The sequence below is a fragment of the Lampetra fluviatilis genome, chromosome 21 (assembly GCF_964198595.1).
Source record: "Lampetra fluviatilis chromosome 21, kcLamFluv1.1, whole genome shotgun sequence".
Taxonomy (NCBI): Eukaryota; Metazoa; Chordata; class Hyperoartia; order Petromyzontiformes; family Petromyzontidae; genus Lampetra; species Lampetra fluviatilis.
Window position 1 is genome coordinate 255,041 of NC_136295.1, and position 22,610 is coordinate 277,650.

Consider the following 22,610-nt stretch of genomic DNA (forward strand, 5'->3'; position numbering starts at 1 on the left):
CTTTTGGCGCGAAGCGCCCTTTGGCGGGAATCCTCCACCGTCGCTTCCTCCACGACCCCCGCAGCCGTTTTTCCGCTCGCCGGAACGGAGATGTCGGCCAAGACAGCGGCGGCGGCGAGTAGCAACTCCGCCAAGCGGGCGTGCGCGTCCTGGAGGCCGGTGTCGGAGGCAAGCGGAGCGTCGGCCATCACCGCGAAGTGCTGCATCGGCGGCAACTCCTCGTCCTCTACTCCCGAGGTCGGTGTCCCCGGTACGCAGTCGTCATCCCGACCTCGCTCGTGGGTACGGGTAGTCTTCCTTGTGTCCATACTTCTTGAAGACAGGTTTACTTCTGACGCCAGTTGTAATGTAGTAACTCCACGGGAGACGACTTCACGGGTAACACACTCTTTATTTTATCAACCTTGGTTACAGGTGACTAACACCTACTTTGTACCTCGGGTGACAAACACCCACTTCGCTACTTGGCGACTAACGCCCACTGAGTTACTCGGATGACCCACATCCACTTAGTACTCGGGTGACAAACACCCACTTAGCTACTTGGCGACTAACGCCCACTGAGTTACTCGGATGACCAACATCCACTTAGTACTCGGGTGACAAACACCCACTTAGCTACTTGGCGACTAACGCCCACTGAGCTACTCGGATGACCCACATCCTCTTAGCTACTTGGCGACTAACGCCACTGAGCTACTCGGATGACCAACATCCACTTAGTACTCGGGTGACAAACACCCACTTAGCTACTTGGCGACTAACGCCCACTGAGCTCCTCGGATGACCAACATCCACTTAGCTACTCGGCGACTAACGCCACTGAGCTACTCGGATGACCAACATCCACTTAGCTACTCGGCGACTAACGCCACTGAGCTACTCGGCTTCACTAGGTCTTCAGCTCCGTCTTCGGGTCTTCAACTGGGTAACTCTCCCCGAGTGCTCTCGCGCGTCCCCCTTTATACCCCACCTGCGGACGTCGCTGCGAGCACCCACTTATTCGACCAATCACCGGGTGCCGGCTACGATCCTCTTTTCCCACATCTCATCGTGCCTCACCACTCACTCCGCGCCGCCTCGTCATCTGTCACTCCCGGCGCGCGCGTCCACACCACGCCCACAACGCGTGCCCAACCCCGCACCCCGCGCCGCCCCGTGATCCATCACTGTCACAGTCGGCGCACGTCAATACCACCACTACAGAGACAAGGTTGAGGCTCTGCATTGCTGCGTCAATGAGTTGATCGGCACATGGACAACCTTAGCACAAGAATCTGCCCAATGATGTTCTGTGTGTCCCTTGAAGTAATATCTCTGCGTGCACTGGGATTAAGAACAGGGCCACACGTGAGCGATCAGTTGCACAACTTGGTTGAATGCAACTGAATCGCCTTCATGTGGATGACTTCACAACCAGCTGCGATCTTTGCACAGCAGCCCACCTGGATAACAGCAATGCCTAGATAATACATGACGATATACTTTAATTAAATACAAAACATGTATTTGAAAAAAACATATTCGGAAATGAAAGAAATTAATAAGACATTGAAAATATAAAAACTAACTTAAGCCTTTAAGCTGGCTCAACAGATATTTAATCGACTGTTTGAAGGTAGAATATATAATTTAGATTGACCATTTCACATGTATTGGCAAAATAAAATTAAGAAACAACCGATAATAAAGATTCAGGAACAGACTAAAAATAATACATCTAACGAAGAGTTAACCAACTCCCAAAAAAAACCTTCCATTAAGGGGTGAAAATGTATTTTTAAATCCTTTATATTAAGTTCACTTGCTTGCTTGCTTCGCTTACGACCGTGCAAATCTTTCGGTCGTTTTTGAACCCACTTCCCGTGATCCAATCGAGCTGACATTTTGCACACAGACTCGTTGTGCGTGACAATGTATTTTCGTGAAAAAATTTTTTCCAAAATTTTACACTTTTAGGAATTTTTTAAAAATATATAATTACCAATTGCTTAATGGTGGCAGGCAATCATCTGACCCATAGATGACAGCCATCTCAAGCCAGAGGACGAGAGGACTCTAGCCGCCACGCATATAAAGGATTTACAGTATAGTGAAAAACTTTGTTTTTACGGGTTAATTTTTTTAATCCTTTATATTAAGTTCACTTGCTTGCTTGCTTGCGCGCTTACGACCGTGCAAATCTTTCGGTCGTTTTTAAACCCACTTCCCGTGATCCAATCGAGCTGACATTTTGCACACAGACTTGTTGTGCGTGACAATTTATTTTCGTGAAAATTTTTTTCCAAAATTTTCCACTTTTTAGGAAAAAAAAAATGTCATATTTTATTTAAAATACCAATGTGATAAAAATGAAACTTTTACTCAAGAAAAACAGAAATGAATAATAAAATAAAACCGATGCCACGCATATAAAGGATTTATAGTGAAAAACTTTGTTTTTACGGGTTAATTTTTTTACATTGTAGCACACTTCATAGTAATTAATTAACACGTTGTAGGAATAATCAACTGACCCTGAATATATTCCACTATATGAAATGCCTAATCGATATACTGACCACTGCCCTTCATTTATTTATACTGGAGAAATTTACCTTTATACCAGAAACATTTCCATAATTCAACAAACAATGCTATTCAATGTAATTGCTGTACACAATATAATGCAACTGTCTGAGAATTACTCTGAGAATTGAAATGTTTTCTTTCACTGCAGATGGAAATCAGTGTGATCCAAATCAGTGCCTCAATAATGGTATCTGCAAGGATGGTGTCAAGATGTACACGTGCATTTGCCCAAATGGCTTTGAAGGGAACAACTGTGAGCTGAGTGCGTTCAACATACACGGAAACCTAACGTTGTGAGGGAAATCACAGTTTTATTGCACGGAGCTCCTATGGCTGGTTAAACGTTTGCTTACTTGGCACACAAATTAAGGTTTGAGAGTTTATTAGCCCAATTAATGTATAGTAAATGCGATCTGAATCGCATTTAATCCTAGAAAAGTTTAAGTCTGGGCACCAGATTGAGAGTCGACTAGTGCTGTGTTTTGTCAGTTTTGTTGCTGTACGGTGCGGAGGCCTGGACAGTGCTTCAAGCTGATTTAGATCAGCTGCAGTCCTTCCACACGCGAAGCCTTCTTGGCATCCGATGGTTCAACTTCATCAGAAATCTGTGACCGGTCTCCTAGCGATCAAGAGCTCAGTTCGAGGGAGACGGCTATCACTTTGTGGACACGTCACCTTCTATTGATGCGCAAACTCCAGCAGCAAATAGCGTACTTCAGTTGGTGGTGGACGTTCGAGGTGGACTGCGATCCATGGATCAAACAAATCACTCGAGACGCCAGTGTATGGCAGCCAAAAGTAGTTCATGCGAATGCTGTTGCGAGAGGGCACACGTTTGGCGCAATGCTTCTTCGCTGACTATGCATGATGAACGAATGAATGGTACATAACACAAATTAATCATTAGCATAGTTGTGGAGAATATAACTCATAAAATAAATACGCATATAAAATATGCTGCCTCTGTCTCTGCACGTAAAAACATTAAAGGATGTCTGTACACATCCAATGGCCATACGGCTATTCCCAAACCATATGGCTGATGAGATGCATAACATACCCTTTAATGTTTTATCCAGTGAGACAGGTATAATGGGAAGGCAGTGTATCGTCTGCTTATTTATTAATTCGTACATAGTTTGGCTCCACACTTCAGCTTTTATGGTGAATTGGTGGAAATTCTGGATAGGTAATTCCATCCTGACATCCATCCTACGTCCTTCCCTGTGGAAAAGATACGTAGATGACACTTTCGTCATCTGGCCACATGGCCAGCCAGCACTGAACCAATTTTTAAACTACATCAATTCCACACCCATCCATCAAATTCACCATGGAAGTGGAAAATGACGGCAAGCTATCATTCCTGGATGTATTGATCGAGAAGAGGACTGATGGCTCGTTGGGACATTCCGTCTACAGGAAAGCCTCCCACACGGATTCCTATCTAAAGCCTGATTCCCACCACCATCCGGCCAAGAAGAACTCCCTCATCAAAACACTACACCATAGGGCCCGCTGCATCTCCGACCAGCGCCACCTAGCTAGTGAACTAGAGAACATACACCAAGCCCTCAAGATGAATGGTTATTCAGACCGCACAATCCGCAAAGCTGTATCTACAACCATGGGGAGACAACAATCTGAGGACCGTGTTCGCGAACACAAGGCAGATTTGAAACATGGCAGAACCAATACCTCTGCCGTGGCTGATAATTGTTATAACGCATTGGGCTCGCACGGTATTGTTTTTTCCGAGGCCAAGGTACTCTGCAAACCTTCGGGCTACCATCAAAGATTCGTCCATGAAGCCATCCAGATATTTCAACAGAGACAATTTCAACCGAGAAGATGGGTATGAGCTGAGCAATCATTGGAATGGACGTTATTAACCAAGCAAATTCGTAACTTGCTGTGGTGCTTCCATTTTTCCCTTTCGTTTGGCTGTTATCTCCGACTCTCCGAGTTGCATTGCCCTGTTGGGTGCCTCTGCATTAACGGGCTGGGGTCTCACTAACATGGCCACCTCTGCTCTCTTAGCCTCGATGTATCGATGGTTTTGGCTGTGTGATGGGCTGTGTGTCTCAATGGTGCGACCACCGTTCCGGTGGTTCTCTTGCGTTTGCCTCTCACAGCGCAGTTGGCAGCGCCGCAGCTTGTGTTACACATAGACATGACATTAACTTGCTAATCCCCCTAATATTTCTGCCTAATCTCTCCCATCAACATACCTACGTGATTTTACCGAAAGAACCAAAGAGTATAGGTAATTCCTCTAAACCCATGAACCGTGTAAAGCTACAGTTCCCTAGGTGGATTGGGTGGAATTCTTGGGCCACCATGACAGGGCATTCTGAGATGGACCCTGTACCACCAATGTCCCTTTGGCCCACCAAAGGTTATTTTCCTGAGTGTTGAATCAATATCATGATCTACTGCCCACCACCCCCCTCCCCCCGGGTCTCCCATCCGAGAGGAGCCATAGCCAGGCCTGATTGGTTCCGTTCCACACAAGACCTGGCAGCCAACTGGCAACTGCAGCAAGGCCAGGGGAACAAGAAGTCAAGACATCAGAAAATTATCCTGTGTCTCCCCTGTCATTCCACTGTTCTCCTGTATGTGCACTCTCTTCCCTCTCCCCTCTAATCTCACTTCATCCCATTCTGTGTACTCATTGTTCCGGCAACCAATGCTTTTTTGTAAAGTCTCTCTGCTACTCCCATAGACTCCAACTGCATTTCCTCAGAATTCCTCAGACATCCATAACGTCGACTTCCTGCCTCTATTTAAGACCTAAGTGTTTTCACGAAATTTGCTTTCACTTTTCTCCTTATAAAATAAATACTTAATGCACGGTGTCTTAAGATATAGTTGGGTTTATATTCAATATTAACTAAAAATGTGTTGCATTTTAAAACTTGCTTTCATCGTGAGTGGCTAAAACCTAGAAACGAAACTTCTGGCTGAGTGCTCTGACACGGCAATTCTCTGTCTCAGTCACTTGGCCAACTCAAACATATACAGTATTACGTGGGACCTTTTTTTCCAGTATTATCAAAATTATGAAGAAAAAAAATAATAGGCTTTTACCCTTTCTGGCAATAAGGCCAATTGGTTTCAAAAACAACGCCTATATAATTGTAGTGTGACGTACAGAGGCGCACACACTGGAGTTGGAGGCAACACATTTATTAACAACTTCTCTAACTACTTCGGGTTCTGTAGATAGGTTTTACTAAACTGTTCGCTATGTGCGTGGAGGTTAACGATCGTGAACGGGCCAGTCAGCACACACGCTGCCTGACCCACGATTTAGAGGTAAGACTCAACCCGGCGAACGAAGAGTGAAGAACGAAGAGCGAAGAGACCGGGACCCCAGGACGATTCCCACAAACGAGCCCTGATCCCCGTCGGGGCTCCCCCTTTATTTCCCTGGCCGCGGCCTCGCCCCGCTCTCGGCCACGCCACCTCCTGTATCAAGTTAGCAGCTCCTGTTTCCCTATCACATGTCCCTCGAGACCCCTTGGGAGGTCCCCGGAGCTCGGTAGCACTCCTGTAATAGTGGCTGGTGCTAACACTATAGTGAGCGTATTTATGTCACTACACTACCCCCCACCTTCATAAAATACAGCCGTCCCGGCTAATCATTATTTCTTAATTACCAAAAGTGTGGCCTCCAATTTTAAATCAAAACAACAAATCAACAATTAACAAATAACAACCTCAATCTTAATTTTGGAGCTTTCGTGACTGCAGGAATTATTCTTTGGTTATTTCGGTTAAGTCACGTCTAAAAATAAAATAATTAATTAAAATAATAGCGACGTTTCGATTACAACACAAGCAATCATCATCAGGCATAAAAGAAATAGCAATAAAAATCTAACTAGAAAACTATAGACATACATACAAGCAGACAGACATCACAAGGACACACAGAGAGAGGACACATATCGGCACAGAGAGAGGGGTCGTTTCTGTGACGGTCCCTTAAATATAGAGAGGGGGGGCGGGGACGGAGAGAGGGAGGGGGCAGAGAAAAACGTTGCCGTCCACTCATTGATATGCTAATTTTCTCTGCCCCCTCCCTCTCTCCGTCCCCGCCCCCCCTCTCTATATTTAAGGGACCGTCACAGAAACGACCCCTCTCTCTGTGCCGATATGTGTCCTCTCTCTGTGTGTCCTTGTGATGTCTATCTGCTTGTATGTATGTCTATAGTTTTCTAGTTAGATTTTTATTGCTATTTCTTTTATGCCTGATGATTGCTTGTGTTGCAATCGAAACGTCGCTATTATTTTAATTTATTATTTTATTTTTAGACGTGACTTAACTGAAAGAACCAAAGAATAAATAACAACCTGCGCTGGAACAACAACCCCAACACGCTATACATAGTCCATGAGGGGGGAAAGAGAAGGGAAGATACAATTTCTGACCCGTTCTCTCAGCAGCCTGCACAATCCCACACCCGCGAGCACAGGAAGAGCCCGGGTCAGCCAATGACCCCCCCAGCTCGCGAGTGAGACCACAACCGGATGGTGCGTGGACAATCCTGGCGTGCAGGACAAGAATATTTTAAAACGGGCAGTTTTTGAGCGGGTCCTCGTCAATGGGGCCACCAGAGGGGGTGAGGAGACCCAGGGACCGGTTGAAGATGGCCTAACGGCCCCGGCCCTTCCTGAGAAGAAGAAGAAGGAGGTCCGGCCAGAGAAGAAGGGGCAGAGGCCGGTCGCTCCTCTCTCCTTGAGCCACTTCCGGCTGGTGCAACTGGCTGCTCCAAGGATTCTAGGTGCTGGAGTCCTTCGGAAGAAGGAGGAGAAGTCCCCTGAGGTACCACATCCGCTGGTACTCGCCCCAGCTCGTCGGGCGCACCCGAAACACAGTCCTCAGGTAGTAGAGATGAAGGGACGCTGTTAGGCAGACAAAAAGGTTTAAGTCGCGACGAATGCACGAACCAGTGCCTGCGACCGAACTGGATGCGGACACTTTGTGAGCTCTTAACCTCCACAATGTCCACGGGGCCTAGCCAAGGCTTATATATTTCGATTTAAAGCTTTCGTGATTGCATGGATTCATATTCTTGGTTCTTTTGGTAAAGTCACGTAGAAGGGAGATAAGGAAATAATAAAAATAAAACATAATAAGATCAAATTCTCACGACGTTTCGGCCACAACGCAAGCAACCGTCCTCAGAACAGGGCTGTCGGAAAGACAGCGCCCTAATGAACACTGCTAAGCTTGGCAGCGTATTTTTAAGCTGGGTCGGAGGAGAGAGCCTTGACAAAGGAGTTTACATATCAACAGAGGAATTTAGCATATTGATGACAAATGCAGATATGGGATTAGTCACTACTTGTGGAATGTGTAGGTGGTGGGGGTCTCAAAGTCATTATGCTAGTATATTATGTAGGATTAGCAGTGATAATGGGAGGGAAATAGGATTAGCAGTAATAAAGGGAGGGAAATTTTAATAGTAAAGAGCTGCAGCAGCCAAACCACCGTGTATCAAGCGCGTGCATTATGTGGACAACAAAAAAAGGAGTTTCTAAAGAACTACAAATACCCTATTACCATACAATACACCGATGTGAAAAAACGAAATATAAACTACATCAATATAATCAATAAACTCAATATACTCTCCAATAAGCTGAGCTACTAACAATATACATTACACTTCTATGTCGACACCGTACTATGCACTGCCATAGACAAACCCCAACATTGAATTATACACTGCGTTACTATACACTACCCTATACCTTAGACTATACATTGTAATATTACACTATGTATTATTCTACAAACCGTAATGTATACCACACAGCTGTATATTCACTATACAATTATGATACTATATATTACCTTATACATTATATTAAACATTACACTATTATACTATTTATTATTATTATATAATCTACTGTACGCCATACCATTGACAGCCGCGTGAAGGTACTAAGGCTTATATAATAATTGTTTTTTTTACCCTTCTATCTGGCAACAAAACTGACACCTTTTTAAGAGGAGTCATGTTTGCATAGACCACAATACCTGCAGCCATAATGCAAACAAAAACATAACTCTGATAATATATGCACTGTCCTTGAAGTTGATTGGTCCACACCCGAGACAGCTTTCCTTAGAGCCTAGTCTCACATGGGTTGGACCAGATGACGCCTAAAGGCGCACAACTCAAAGACAATGCACCATCAGAGTATAAGAGCTCGGGGTAAGCATTTACACCATCGGAACCTCATTTGCCAGTAAAAAAATATGAATTTTTTTTTTTACCCTTCAGAAGGGTAAAAACCCAATTATCATATTTTGTTGTGCGGCTTTTGGCGTCATCTGGTCCAACCCATGTGAGACTAGGCTCTAAGGAAAGCTGTCTCGGGTGTGGACCAATTATCTTCAAGGACAGTGCATATATTATCAGAGTTATGTTTTTTGTTTGCATTATGGCTGCAGGTATTGTGGTCTATGCAAACATGACTCCTTGTAAAAAGGTGTCAGTTTTATTGCCAGATAGAAGGGTAAAAAACCAATTATCATATTTTTTACTGGCAAATGAGGTTCCAATGGTGTCAAGGCTTATATAGTTTAGGGGGGCGTCCCCACCGGGACCTGGGGGCAATGAAGCCATGCCCTATCACCTAATGACCATTTTTTGGCCCTTGTTTCTCAAAACCCAACCCGCCGCTTGTTAGCAGCTTGGGAAGCTTCCCCAGCTTCAAACAAGCGCTGGCGGGTAAGGCGTATGGTGTTGGGCATTTTCTTGCTCACCAGCTCCGGATTTGAATCTCAATTGGTGGATCTTGCTCCCTCCCATACATGAGGAAAACGGCGAGTAGCTGGTGGAAGCGTGAGGGGCCAATCTGTATGCAGCGAGAACACCCGGGACGTGCAGGTCCCAGTCAGTTTGTTCCACATTGACCTGCTGACATAGCATGGATGTCAGGGTCCTGTGTAGGCGTTCCACCATGCTGTCAGTCTGCGGGTAATAGGGCGAGGTGCGGACCTTCTTGGTAGCCAACAGGTCACATACCTCCTTGAGCAGTTTAGATGAAAAATTTCTGCCCTGATCCATAAAAATGCATTCCGGGGCTCCTTTATCTAAGATGTATCCGTGGAGAAAAGCGTCCGTGATTGCCGCAGCCGACTGGTCCGGCACCGGCAAGGCCATTGGCCACCGCGAAAGGTAGTCTACACTCACCAACAAATGCTTATTTCCCCGCGGGGTGGTGGGAAAGGGACCGAGCATGTCGAACGCAACGAGCTCATTCACCCGGGACATGCTAATTGATTGCAGGGGGGGGACAAGCCATTTTTGGCAGAGTTTTTCGACAAGTGCATTCAGTGCATCCTCTCAACACATTCTGAACATCTCCAGCCATGCCAGGCCAGAAAAAGTTGAGGCGGAGAGTGGACAGGGTCTTTTGGACACCAAGATGCATAACGCGTTCATGTGTCGCCTAGATCAATTTGCCCCGCAATATGGTGGGAACGACCACATTGTACTTGCAATTCCGCGTCCCATCTCATCAGGAGGCCCCCTCGAAGGATTACCGTGATAAAGCTCGTCTGTTCCCGCTATCCTCGGAGTCTCTAATGCAGCATCTAATTTTGAATAAGGAGGCGTCCTCCACCTGGAGTCGCCCCCACTCGTTTGTTGGTGACACCAAGCATGTTATCCCGCATGTCAGCCGCGTCTGTGTGTGCAATGTCAGCTGCAGCGACAACAGTTCAGGGTGGAGCTGTAACAGCGGGCTTGCACCGTCCCATACTCGAAATGCAGGCACACTGGTCACTAGGTCGCAATCTTGACAGCGTGTCAGCATTTATACGGCGGATGCCCTTTCTATAGGAGACTACGAACGCATAGTTCTGAAGGACTTTAAGCCAACGGGACAGCTGGCCCGACGGCTGTTCGACATGCAGCGCATACTGCAGAGCCACGTGATCCGAGCCCACCTCAAATTTCCGTCCATAGCGGTACGGACGGTACTGCTGGATAAAGTAAACTATCGCCAGCAACTCTCGGCGCGTAAGGCAGTAGTGCTACTCCGCCGGAGAGAGCACCCTACTCCCATATGCAACCACCCGCTCCACTCCGTCTACAACCTGTGACAATACGGCGCCAATACCCATGTTGCTGGCGTCTGTGTCAAGGATGAAGGGTAAAGAAAAATCGGGGTACCGAAGGGGAGGCGCGTTGACCAGGCCGTCTCGCAGCATGGCAAACACAGCCTCTTCCTCCTCCCCTCACCGAAATTTCTCTCCCTTGGCAGTGAGGACATGGAGAGGCTTAGCGATTATGGCGAATCCGGGGACGAAATGTCGATAATAAGAGGTGAACCCAAGAAAACTACGCACCTCACCCACCGACTTGGGGGTTGGCCACGTGCGCACGCACGCATGCAGTTTTGTCCGGGTCCATTGATATCCCGGATTCGCTGATGATGTGGTCTAGGTACCGGACCGATCTCTGTAACAGATGGCACTTCTGTGGTTTAAACTTCAGTTTAGCACCCCGCATTTTGAGGAAAATTGCCCGCAACTTCCGCAGGTGCTCCTCGAACGTAGTCCGAAGACAATGACGTCGTCGAGGTAAATTAAGCACACGTCCCATTGTAGGCCTGCCAATACCAGTGCCATTAGCCATTGGAATGTGGCCGGGGCTGAGTGAAGTCCCATCAGAAGCCGGTTAAACTCAAAGAGCCCTTGGGGTGTGCGGAAAGCAGTTTTTGGTCTAGAGCTGTCATCCAAACGCAACTGCCAAAAGCCCGACAATAAATCAATTGTGGAGAAGAACCATGCCCCCAACAAAGCATCCAATGAGTCGTCCATCCATGGGAGCGGGTACGCATCAGCTACGGAGACTTTGTTGAGTTTGCGGAAATCAACGCAAAACCTCAAACTTCTGTCCTGCTTTTTTACAAGCACAATGGGTGCTCCCCACGGACTGTTGGACGGAGAAATGATGTCGGCGGCCAACATCTCGTCAAGCACGTGGCGCACATGGTCCTTCTTCTTGGGACTTAATCAATATGGGTTTTGACGAACGGGGGCGGAGTCTCCTGTATCGATGTGGTGGTTTAACAGAGGCGTGCAGCCAATATCGATTTCCGTCAAAAGGGCACGTAATTTGAGCCTCTGTACGACCGATAAATCATTTCTCTCAGCGCATCCAACCACGACTAATCACAGTCCTCACTCTGGCCTGCATTATCACCCTCCCCCACAGACGCAGCAACACCCAAAGTCCCTTCGGTTTCCCCCTGATAACACGCGGACGATGCGTGAGCCAGAACGGTGCCTTTATGTATCACGGACGCCTCCGGGCCAACAATTAAGACCTGGATGAACGGTTGTTGATTGCTAGCCACCAACATCTGTGCATATGTAATAAAGGACTTCTTCACACACGATGTCGCTCTCCGTTGGTCCTTTATTTAGATTCTTCTCCTCCGCACCCCGCTGGCCTCCTCCTCGGACCAGCGTCTCCTCTCGCTCGCGTGCCACGCATGCCCTGCTAGCCCCTCCGCTAGCCCCGTGCACCCTGCACGCTCCGCTAGCCACTCCGCTAGCCCCGTGCACTCTGCACGCTCCGCTAGCCACTCCGCTAGCCCCGTGCACCCCGCACGCTCCGCTAGCCACTCCGCTAGCCCTGTGCGCCTGACTGACGGTGTCCCAAGCCCCATCAGCCACGTGGCTGATGGCGCGGCGGCCACCCAACGTGGTCCCGCCTCTTCACTCCATCGACTGGCCCCGATCTCTTCCGGGCTCCCTCCTATAACCTCTCTCCCACGTAACCCTGACTCCTCCCTCTCGGATCGTCACATCCGGCCTTCCCATTTACGCTCGCATTACACATACACCAAATTAGGGGAACGAACCGCCTAGGTAGAGGGGGTTAATAGCATCCCTTCTATGATCAAATTATGGCCGAGTTGTTGCTTCAGTCTTAAGGGAATGAGTATCTGCGCACTGGGGGGAATATGGACAGTGTGGTTTGCCATCGCTAGGACCGATGCGTTTACCCTGCGAAATAGAGTGGGTGATGATAGGAATGCTATTCGGCGGCCCGACGGTAATTAAATGCAGCCCTGATCCACAAGGATCTTTAGCAGCATCTTCCCTCGAAAATCTGTCTCTAGCAGGCAGGGTACAGCTTGGGATTTGGAAGCAAGAACCGGGCCCGTCAATCGAATGTCACTTATGCATACAGTAGCCGATAACTGGCCAATAATTCCTAAGGACTGCCCATTGGCAGCAAAGCAGGGGATACAAACGGGCGAAATGGCGCGCGATTTTGGCGGCAAGAAATACAAAAAAAATTCCGAATTGATTGTCACCGACACACCCGTATCAACAAAAATACGCACCTCCATCCCCTCGATGGTCACAATAATAGCGGACGATCCCGCCGTCACAGCAATAATACGGCGTGCCAGGGCCGTCAATTGAGCAGGATGCCACGGCCAACCCATGCCTGCAAAAACCGGATCGGCGCGCGACACGCCTTGACAAGAATCCGCGACCCGCGATTCCGAAACCGATGCTTGAGATGGGTTAGAGGGCTGTGTATGAGGTGCGCCGCGACGCGCCTGAGGACCCAGCAGAGAGAAGGAGCGACGATCCGTAGATGGCGTCGACGTGGAGGGTCCTCCTCGCTGAGTGCGGCACCCCACGGAGATGTGTCCTGGCAACCCACACTTGTAGCAGATGATTGGGCCGTCCCTCTGACGAGGGAAAACCCCCCTTGGCCAGTCTCGTCCGCCCTGCTGATCTTCCTCGGACCTCCTCCACTTTGCAGTGAGACGGGAAACACCCGCTTGCAGATGCTGCTTGCCTGCAGATGCTCCCTCCGCCGCGGAGGGTCCGGTGCTCGCAATTACACCAGCACACCGACAGATGTTAAAATGCACCTCGAGACACCGCGCAACTTTGAGGGAAGTCAGGTCGTCGTCCTCCGTGGCTGGTATGACGACTTGAAGCTCCTGGGCCAACAGCAGCATCTTCTCCCTGACCAATTAATTCTTCCCCACCTGGTCCATCCCAGGAAATGCCGACATCACCAACGCCAGGAGTGCGACACAAAAGGCGATAGGCATCTCGGCCTCCCCCCGCTTACGCGTGGTGAATTTGTGGCACTTGGTGAATAGAGGAGTGAAGATCGCCCCCATCTGCGCGAGCGGTTGGATCAGCGTCGCTTTGTCGTCATCAGGGATGGCGTAAAATGCTGCCAAAGCATCGTCATCGAGCGCTGTGGGCAGTGCTCGCATTGCCTCCTCCTCCGTCCACTCCACAAGCTTGTAGGCGGCGGTGACGGAAGGCTTCCCAATTGCCACCCGCCGCTGTGAACTCCCCAACAAAGGGAAGTCTCTTTTTCAGCTCGCTGTCCATAGCCAGTGCTTTTGGCGGGAGGTCCGAATTGGCGGAAGTGTTCTCCCGTGTGATCAAAAAATTGGTGGGCTCCCACGCAGCGCGTGCCTCTCCAGTTTCCCGTGCGTGGGATGCGGTGGTAGACGTCCCACGGACACGGCGTCTCATCGTCGTCATCTTCCCGCTACAGGACGGCGGCCAGAGTTGCGATGGCGGTGTTCCCTCCCTGGCAGGCGGCAGCGAAGCGAGCTCTGGGTCCTGCTACTGCGCCGGTGGCAACACTCCATTACCGGGTCTCCAGCACCGGGGGCCATCTGTGGGATCATCTCGTCGCCTTCCTCCTCGTCCGAAGATGGCTTGGTGAGTACTTTCCTTCTTGTCAACATCCCTAACTAAGGGAACCTCATTTGCCAGTAAAAATATGATAATTGGTTTTTTACCCTTCTATCTGGCAACAAAACTGACACCTTTTTACAAGGAGTCATGTTTGCATAGACCGCAATACCTGCAGTCATAAATACAAACAAAATACATAACTCTGATAATGTGCACTGTCTTTGAAGTTGATTGGTCCACACCCGAGACAGCTTTCCTTAGAGCCTAGTCTCACATGGGTTGGACCAGATGACGCCAAAAGGCGCACAACTCAAAGACAATGCACCATCAGAATATGAGAGCTCGGGGCAAGCATCTACACTATGGGAACCTCATTTGCCAGTAAAAATATGATAATTGGCACATTATCAGAGTTATGTCTTTTGTTTGTATTTATGACTGCAGGTATTGCGGTCTATGCAAACATGACTCCTTGTAAAAAGATGTCAGTTTTGTTGCCAGATAGAAGGGTAAAAAACCAATTATCATATTTTTACTGGCAAATGAGGTTCCCATAGTGTAGATGCTTGCCCCGAGCTCTCATACTCTGATGGTGCATTGTCTTTGAGTTGTGCGCCTTTTGGCGTCATCTGGTCCAACCCATGTGAGACTAGGCTCTAAGGAAAGCTGTCTCGGGTGTGGACCAATCAACTTCAAGGATAGTGCACATTATCAGAGTTATGTCTTTTGTTAGTATTTATGACTGCAGGTATTGCGGTTTATGCAAACATGACTCCTTGTAAAAAGGTGTCAGTTTTGCTGCCAGATAGAAGGGTAAAAAACCAATTATCATATTTTTACTGGCAAATGAGGTTCCCATAGTGTAGATGCTTGCCCCGAGCTCTCATACTCTGATGGTGCATTGTCTTTGAGTTGTGCGCCTTTTGGCGTCATCTGGTCCAACCCATGTGAGACTAGGCTCTAAGGAAAGCTGTCTCGGGTGTGGACCAATCAACTTCAAGGACAGTGCACATTATCAGAGTTATGTCTTTTGTTTGTATTTATGACTGCAGGTATTGCGGTCTATGCAAACATGACTCCTTGTAAAAAGGTGTCAGTTTTGTTGCCAGATAGAAGGGTAAAAAACCAATTATCATCCCTAACTAACTAACACCTAACTATTTGACCACTTCCGACACCAGTGAAGTGTGACGTACGGAGGCGTACACACTAGAGTTGGAGGCAACACGTTTATAAACATAATCAACGATTTTTGGGTTTAGATCGCGTTATTTATAAACGTGTCGTAACCCTCCACCACCCGACACGGCCAATCAGTAAAAAAGTGTCACGTTGACAAAAGACAAATAGTTCACTGCTTTAGCCCACCGGTGTGTTGAAGCGTGAAACCACAACATTTACAGTTTGAGTACGACGTTTCGCTGGTAATTGCATCCAGCATCATCGGGCAATTCGCCAGAATGGTGAGGCTCTGCTGTGTCTCCCGTTCTTATATAGAGCAGCAGCAGGGTGACGTCATCATTAACTCATTAACTCATCAGGTGCAAAGATTTCTCTAACCACTTCAGGTTCTGTAGCTACTGTAGGTGTGGCGATACTGTTCGCTATGTGCATGTGGATTAACTATCGCGAACGGGCCAGTCAGCACACACGCTGCCTGACCTAAGATGCCGAGCTAAGATTCAACCCGGCGACCGAAGAGCGAAGAGACCGGGACCCCAGGACAATTCCCACAAACGAGCCCTGATCCCCGTCGGGGCTCCCCCTTTATTTCCCTGGCCACGGCCTCGCCCCGCTCTCAGCCACGCCACCTCCTGTATCAAGTCAGGAGCTCCCGGCTCCCTGTCACGTGTCCCTCGAGCCCCCTAGGGAGGTTCCCGGCGCTCAGCAGCACTCCTGTAATAGTGGTTGGCGCTAACACTATAATCAGCATATTTACGTCACTACATAATGATCAGAGCATGTTTGTTTGCATGTTTTGCCACAAGCATGTGTGGTTAACGCAGACTTGATGCCTTGCAATAGGTGTATCTATTTGGTGTTTGAACATCTTAACACTTCCCATTTTATTGCCAAAAAGGGTCAAACTTATTCTTATTTTTAAATCCTTTATATTAAGTTCACTTGCTTGCTTGCGCGCTTACGATCGTGCAAATCTTTCGGTCGTTTTTTAACCCACTTCCCGTGATCCAATCGAGCTGACATTTTGCACACAGACTCGTTGTGCGTGACAATTTATTTTCGTGAAAAAAATATTCTAAAATTTTCCACTTTTTAGGATTTTTTTTTTATAAATCCTTTATATTAAGTTCACTTGCTTGCTTGCGCGCTTGCGACCGTGCAAATCTTTCGGTCGTTTTTTAACCCACTTCCCGTGATCCAATCGAGCTGACATTTTGCACACAGATTCGTTGTGTGTGACAATTTATTTTCGTGAAAAAAGATATTCAAAAATTTTCCACTTTTTAGGAAAATATAAATTTTCACTGACACAATCATATATTTTTCCTAAACACAGAAACTTATTCAAGAAAACAACAACAATGTACATATATAAACAATCATACAAAAACTGAAAACCTTATAATATATACGACTTTCCTTATATTTAATTTAAAATACCAATGTGATAAAAATGAAACTCTTACTCAAGAAAAACAGAAATGAATAATAAAATTAAACCGTTGCCACGCATATAAAGGATGTATAGTGAAAAACTTAGTTTTTACGGGTTCATTTTTTTCATCATGTACAGTATTCACTGACACTGTATTTTATTGGCCAGTAGAAACGCTTACTCCAGTTGACGGGAATATCCCAAAAGGAATATGTTAGCTAGCTTTTGAAATGTGACATATGTACTGTATACCATATTGGATAATTTAGCGAGCATTTCTTTGGCCTTGTTTAATCTCGAATGTACACTGTATTCACAGCAAAGATCGGCTGCGTGTTTCGCAATGGTGGCTGCAACCATTTTTGTCTCGACCAAGAAAATAAGGCGCCCGTGTGTACCTGTGTGAAAGGATACCGATTGCAGGATGACGGGCACACATGTGAACCAGTAGGTAGGGCCCTATGCATATTTTTTATGGTCTTCAAACAGCCATTGAGATCCTTGATGAAAAGCACTCAATAAATGTAATTATTATTGATTAAATTTATTTATATAATTGTGGTTCTTTTATATTTTAACGTATATGTGAGAGACTGCCACCAGAATCCATGTAAGCTGGACATGGTGAGGAATGCTGTCAGAATTGGACGCACAGTGTAATGCTTCCTAATATTTAAAACCAGCCATTTTGACATATAACTTGATGGTATTGAAATGCAACACTGATATAGGATCAACGACAGATTGTGGATATTATTTCTCACAATATTTCACTAAGTGTAAATGTGTTTCTTAAATCGATGTTTCTAATGTGGCAGCAAGAATTGCAATTTTTACATTTACAGTAATTTACCAACAAATGGGATTAAACATAAAATATGTGATTTATTTTTTTGTCTTCCACAATGTTATCCTAATCATGCTATGGTAATAAATGACTCTGTCAGGCGATGCTGGTTTTCGTTCGTCTTTTATTTAGGTTCTTCTCCGCACCCCCACTGGCCTCTTCCTCGGACCAGTGCTGTCTCGCGTGCGCCCCGCGCATGCTCTCTCTCTCTCCCGGACCAGTCCTGTCTCACGTGCGCCCCGCGTACGCTCTCTCTCCCTCTCCCGGACCAGTCCTGTCTCGCGTGCGCCCCGCGTACGCTCTCTCCTTCTCTCTCTCTTGCCTGCACACTCTCTCGTTAACTCCCCTATTCCCGCACTCCGCACACCGCTGGACGACGGCGTGCAGAGGTCCTTCGGCCACGAGGCCGATGGCGAGGATCCCTCTCACCACCCAACGTGGGTCAGCCTCTTAGGTTCCCCAACTGCCTCGATCTCTTCCGGGTTCCCACTTATATACATTCCCCCCACGTGACCCTGAATCCTCCTCTTCCGGAACCTCAGATTCGATCTTCCCATACTATCTCAATCTCTCCCGCTGGCTGCGCCCCCATTCACCTTGCCCCCCATTGGAGCCGAGGCGAACGGTGGCCCCTCCCACACGCCCCGCAGACCAGGCTCCGCCCACCAATACCCCCAGCCGTGTGATTGGACCCGAGCCCAGCAACAACCCCATTTACGCTCGCATTACATGACCCCCCCCCCCTGATGAAATAGCCAGCCGTCCCGGCTGCAAAAGGACAAAATAATGCGAGCGACCATATCGTAATCAGGAATCACCAGACCCAACGGAGAGTATAACAACAACACAATTAACGAAAGGGAAGGGATTTGGAACGAGTGCGGGTCGCCAGCCCGTCCTTCACGAGAGGCGGCGCCCTCAAATGTCGCAGTCCTGGTAGTGTTTGAGGAGCGCAGGAACCGGAACCATCCGCCGCTGGTGGAGGCCTGTCCATCCCAGCACCCCGTTCCCCAAAGAGGTCCATAGTCGGGGCCCCCTGAAACTGCAACCGCGGCGGGGTTGGAGGGGCAGCGGGGCCAAGTGTCCCCGTCGCCGTGGTAGGCCCACCCGGTGCAGGAATCCCTGTGTCCGGCAGGATCACAGCTGGCCCGTCTACAGGAGGCACGACAGGCGCGCTTGCAGGTTGAACAGGCAAAGTCAGTGGCGCATCGGACGCGACAGACACCGGCAAGGCAACGTTAGGAGATGACGCATCCACTCACGGGGCCACGTAGGGTTTCAATCGGGACGTGTTAACGTACCAACGCCGCGATCCAACCCGAACGCGCACAGACTGCGGGCTAGGGACCTCAATAAACACAACCGGCCCCTGCCAAGGTTTGTGCAACTTAGGGGAGATTCCCACCGGTACCTGCGAGCAGTGGAGCCGGGCCATGTCCCCAACTCGCCAGGGGGACCCACAATGAGAGCGCCGGGCGCAACGTTCGTTCCGGGCCTGGGTCCTGGCCGTAGTCAATCGGGCCGCCTCCCGCGCCTCCGCCACGCGTCGAGTGGCGTCACGAATATACTCGGGGAGGGGCTTAACAGGACCCCTCGCCCGCGTGCCAAGTTGCACTTCCGCTGGCGGCACAATCTCGCGGCCGTACATCAAAAAGAAAGGTGAGTGCCCTGTCGACGCATGCGGCGCCATCCGGCAAGCGGAGAGCACCCCAGGGATATGCAAATCCCAATCGGCCTGCTTCTCGCTAACCGTATGACAGAACATGGCCGACAGGGTCCTGTTCAACCGTTCAACCATCCCTTCAGTTTATGGATGGTAGGGAGACGTCCGAACCTTCTTAGTCCACCGTGCGTCGCACACATCCTGCAATAGGTTAGAAGAAAAATTTCGCCCTTGGTCTGTAAGCAACCTTTCCAGCACCTCTTTGTCTATCACATATCCGAACAAAAATGCCTCCGTGATAGACGCCGCCGACTGGTCGGGCAAGGGCCAGGCCATCGGCCAGCGGGAAAGATATTCAACCCCGACCAACAAAAATTTGTTCCCCCGAGCGGACATGGGAAAGGGCCCCAGATTATCCAACGCCACCAACTCGTTAATCCGTGAAACTTGTATCGACTGCACTGGGGGAACATACGGTTGCTTAGGCGGCTTCCGCCGGGCACAGTCAGAGCACGTCCGAATATGCCCGACGACATCAGTCGTCATGCCGTGCCAAAAATAATCCCGCTGTAACGTCAACAAGGTTTTCTGCACCCCGAGATGTACTCGGCGTGCAGAATCCGAATCAACTCATATCGCAACGACGACGGCACAACAAGACGCCAGCGATCGTGCAAGCCTTCCCTCCACATCAACAAGTCGTCCCGGAGAGCCGCACCCAGCATCCCATCGGACGACGGATATCCCCTCTCCTTTGCAGCCGGACTCCGTAAGGCCCCCAGCGAATCATCGAGCAATTTCTCTCGAATCCACACGGAATGCGGCAAATTCAAAACCCCGTCGGCCAGTTCCAGGCACGTAAAAGCCCCAGGCATCTCCACAGCGGACAAGACAGGACGCGGGGGCTGTAGAACCCACGTGCATCTATTAGTGCCAGAGGCACAGGCGCAGAGGGATCCCTGTGGCAATCGGGAGAGCGCGTCCGCGTTAGCGTGACGCGACCCCTTACGATATTGAATTTCAAACGAAAGTTCATGCAAAGTTTCCAACCATCGCGCCAATTGGCCCGATGGTTGGTCAACTTTCAGGGAATATTGTAGAGCCGCGTGGTCCGTGCGCACAATAAAGTTTGCGGCCATACAAATACGGCCGGTATTGACGGACAAAATGCACTATAGCCAACAGTTCCTGGCGGGTAACGCAGTAGCGGGTCTCCGCCGGAGATAAAACGCGGCTCCCGTAAGCCACAACGCGCTTAACGCCACCCTTAAACTGCAATAGGACGGCCCCAATCCCCGTGTCACTGGCGTCGGTATCCAGAATAAAAGGCAGAGTGAAATCAGGGTAGTCCAGCGTCGGTGCTGACGCCAAGCGATCGCGTAGGCCATTAAACGCCGCCTCCTCTGCCGGCCCCCAGCTTAACCTCCGGTTCTTCGCCGTAAGGAGGTGCAACGGCCTAGCGATCGTGGCAAAATTTGGAACGAACCTGCGATAATAGGAAGCGAACCCGACAAAACGATGCACGTCACCCACCGTGGCCGGAATCGGCCAGTCCCGGACGCACGCCATTTTCTCCGGGTCCGTGGCCACACCGTCAGAGCTGACTATGTGGCCCAAATAGTGTACGGATCGTTGCAAAAGGTGACACTTCTTGGGCTTAAATTTCAAATTGGCGGAACGCACCCTAGCAAAAACAGCATCCAATCTCTGAAGATGCTCCTCAAACGTACGGCTGAACACAATAACATCATCCAAATATATCAAACACGTGTCCCACTGCAGACCGGTCAACACGAGTTCCATCAACCTCTGGAACGTAGCAGGGGCGGCGTTCAACCCCATGGGAAGACAATTAAACTGAAACAGGCCCTGCACGTACGGAAAGCTGTCTTTTCCCTCGAGAACTCGGCCAGGGGGAGCTGTAAGAACCCTGAAGAGAGGTCAAGAGTGGAAAAAAATTTCTCCCCAGACAAGGCATCGAGGAAATCATCCATACGCGGCAGGGGGTAAGCGTCCGCAACCGACAACTTGTTCAACTTCTGAAAATCGACACAAAACCGTAAATTACCATCCTTTTTCTTTACCAGGGCCACCGGAGCGCCCCACGGGCTGTTGGATGGAGAGATAATGTCAGCAGCTAGCATATCGTCCACCGTGCCGCGTACATGATCCCTCTCCGCCGGGCTCAACCGATGTGGATTCATCCGAATGGGAGCAGCATCCCCGGTATTAATATGATGGGAGAGCAACGAGGTGCGTCCCAAATCGAAATCGTCTTTACTAAAGACATCAGAATATTTCTCCAACAGCGCACGAAGCGGGGACCGCTGGTCCGTAGTCAAGGACGCATTTTCTTGGCACAACTCGGCGATCCATCGATCGTGCTGCGCCGTCGAGGCCGAAACCCCCCCTACGAGGCCCCGGTGGCCCGGATTATCATGGGCCGTGAAGGCGGTCGTAGCATGTGCCAAAACCGTTCCGGCCGGCACGACGACATTGTCCGCGCCTCCATTCAACACTTGCAAAAACGGAGGCTGACCCGGCCGAACAATCGTTCGTGCCGCGACCAGTGCCAGGCCATCCATAACCGCGTTGGATGGCGACAACAACACCCCCGCCGCCCCATCGACCCCAGGCACGGGCTTCTGATAACATAGTGGGATAAACATCTGCGAGCCAGGTGGATTGTCGACCAAAACATCGGATAGCGCCTGCACCTGACAGTCCAGAGCGGACTATCCCCACGGCGACGGCAAAAAGAAAATTTTCTAGCCTGCCGGTAACTCAATACAATTCTGATCAACCCTTATCTGAATGGGCATCTTTGCCAGGAAATCGGTCCCCAACCGAAATACGCGCCTCCACCTGACCAACGATGCCCATACCAGAGGTGTGGACTCGAGTCATGTGACTTGGACTCGAGTCAGACTCGAGTCATGAATTTGATGACTTGCGACTCGACTTGGACTTGCATAACAATGACTTTGTCCCACCTATGAGATGTGGACTCGAGTCATGTGACTTGGACTCGAGTCAGACTCGAGTCATGAATTTGATGACTTGCGACTCGACTTGGACTTGCATAACAATGACTTTGTCCCACCTCTGGCCCATACTCCCTCCGTTCGCCGCAATACATGAATCGTAAACCGGTCGTACCCGCGACAGCGGAATGGACAGGAGATGG

At 49.1% G+C, this 22,610-nt stretch overlaps 1 protein-coding gene across 1 annotated transcript in view; it reads left to right on the forward strand.

Annotated features, from left to right (window-relative positions):
* LOC144938297 (coagulation factor X-like) overlaps positions 1-22,610 on the forward strand; it is a 55,759-nt gene that overhangs the window by 13,231 nt on the left and 19,918 nt on the right. The window contains exons 4-5 of the mRNA XM_078866188.1: positions 2,720-2,833; positions 17,233-17,364. Of these exons, the coding sequence (XP_078722314.1) occupies positions 2,720-2,833; positions 17,233-17,364 (246 nt within the window). The remainder of the gene's footprint in view (positions 1-2,719; positions 2,834-17,232; positions 17,365-22,610) is intronic.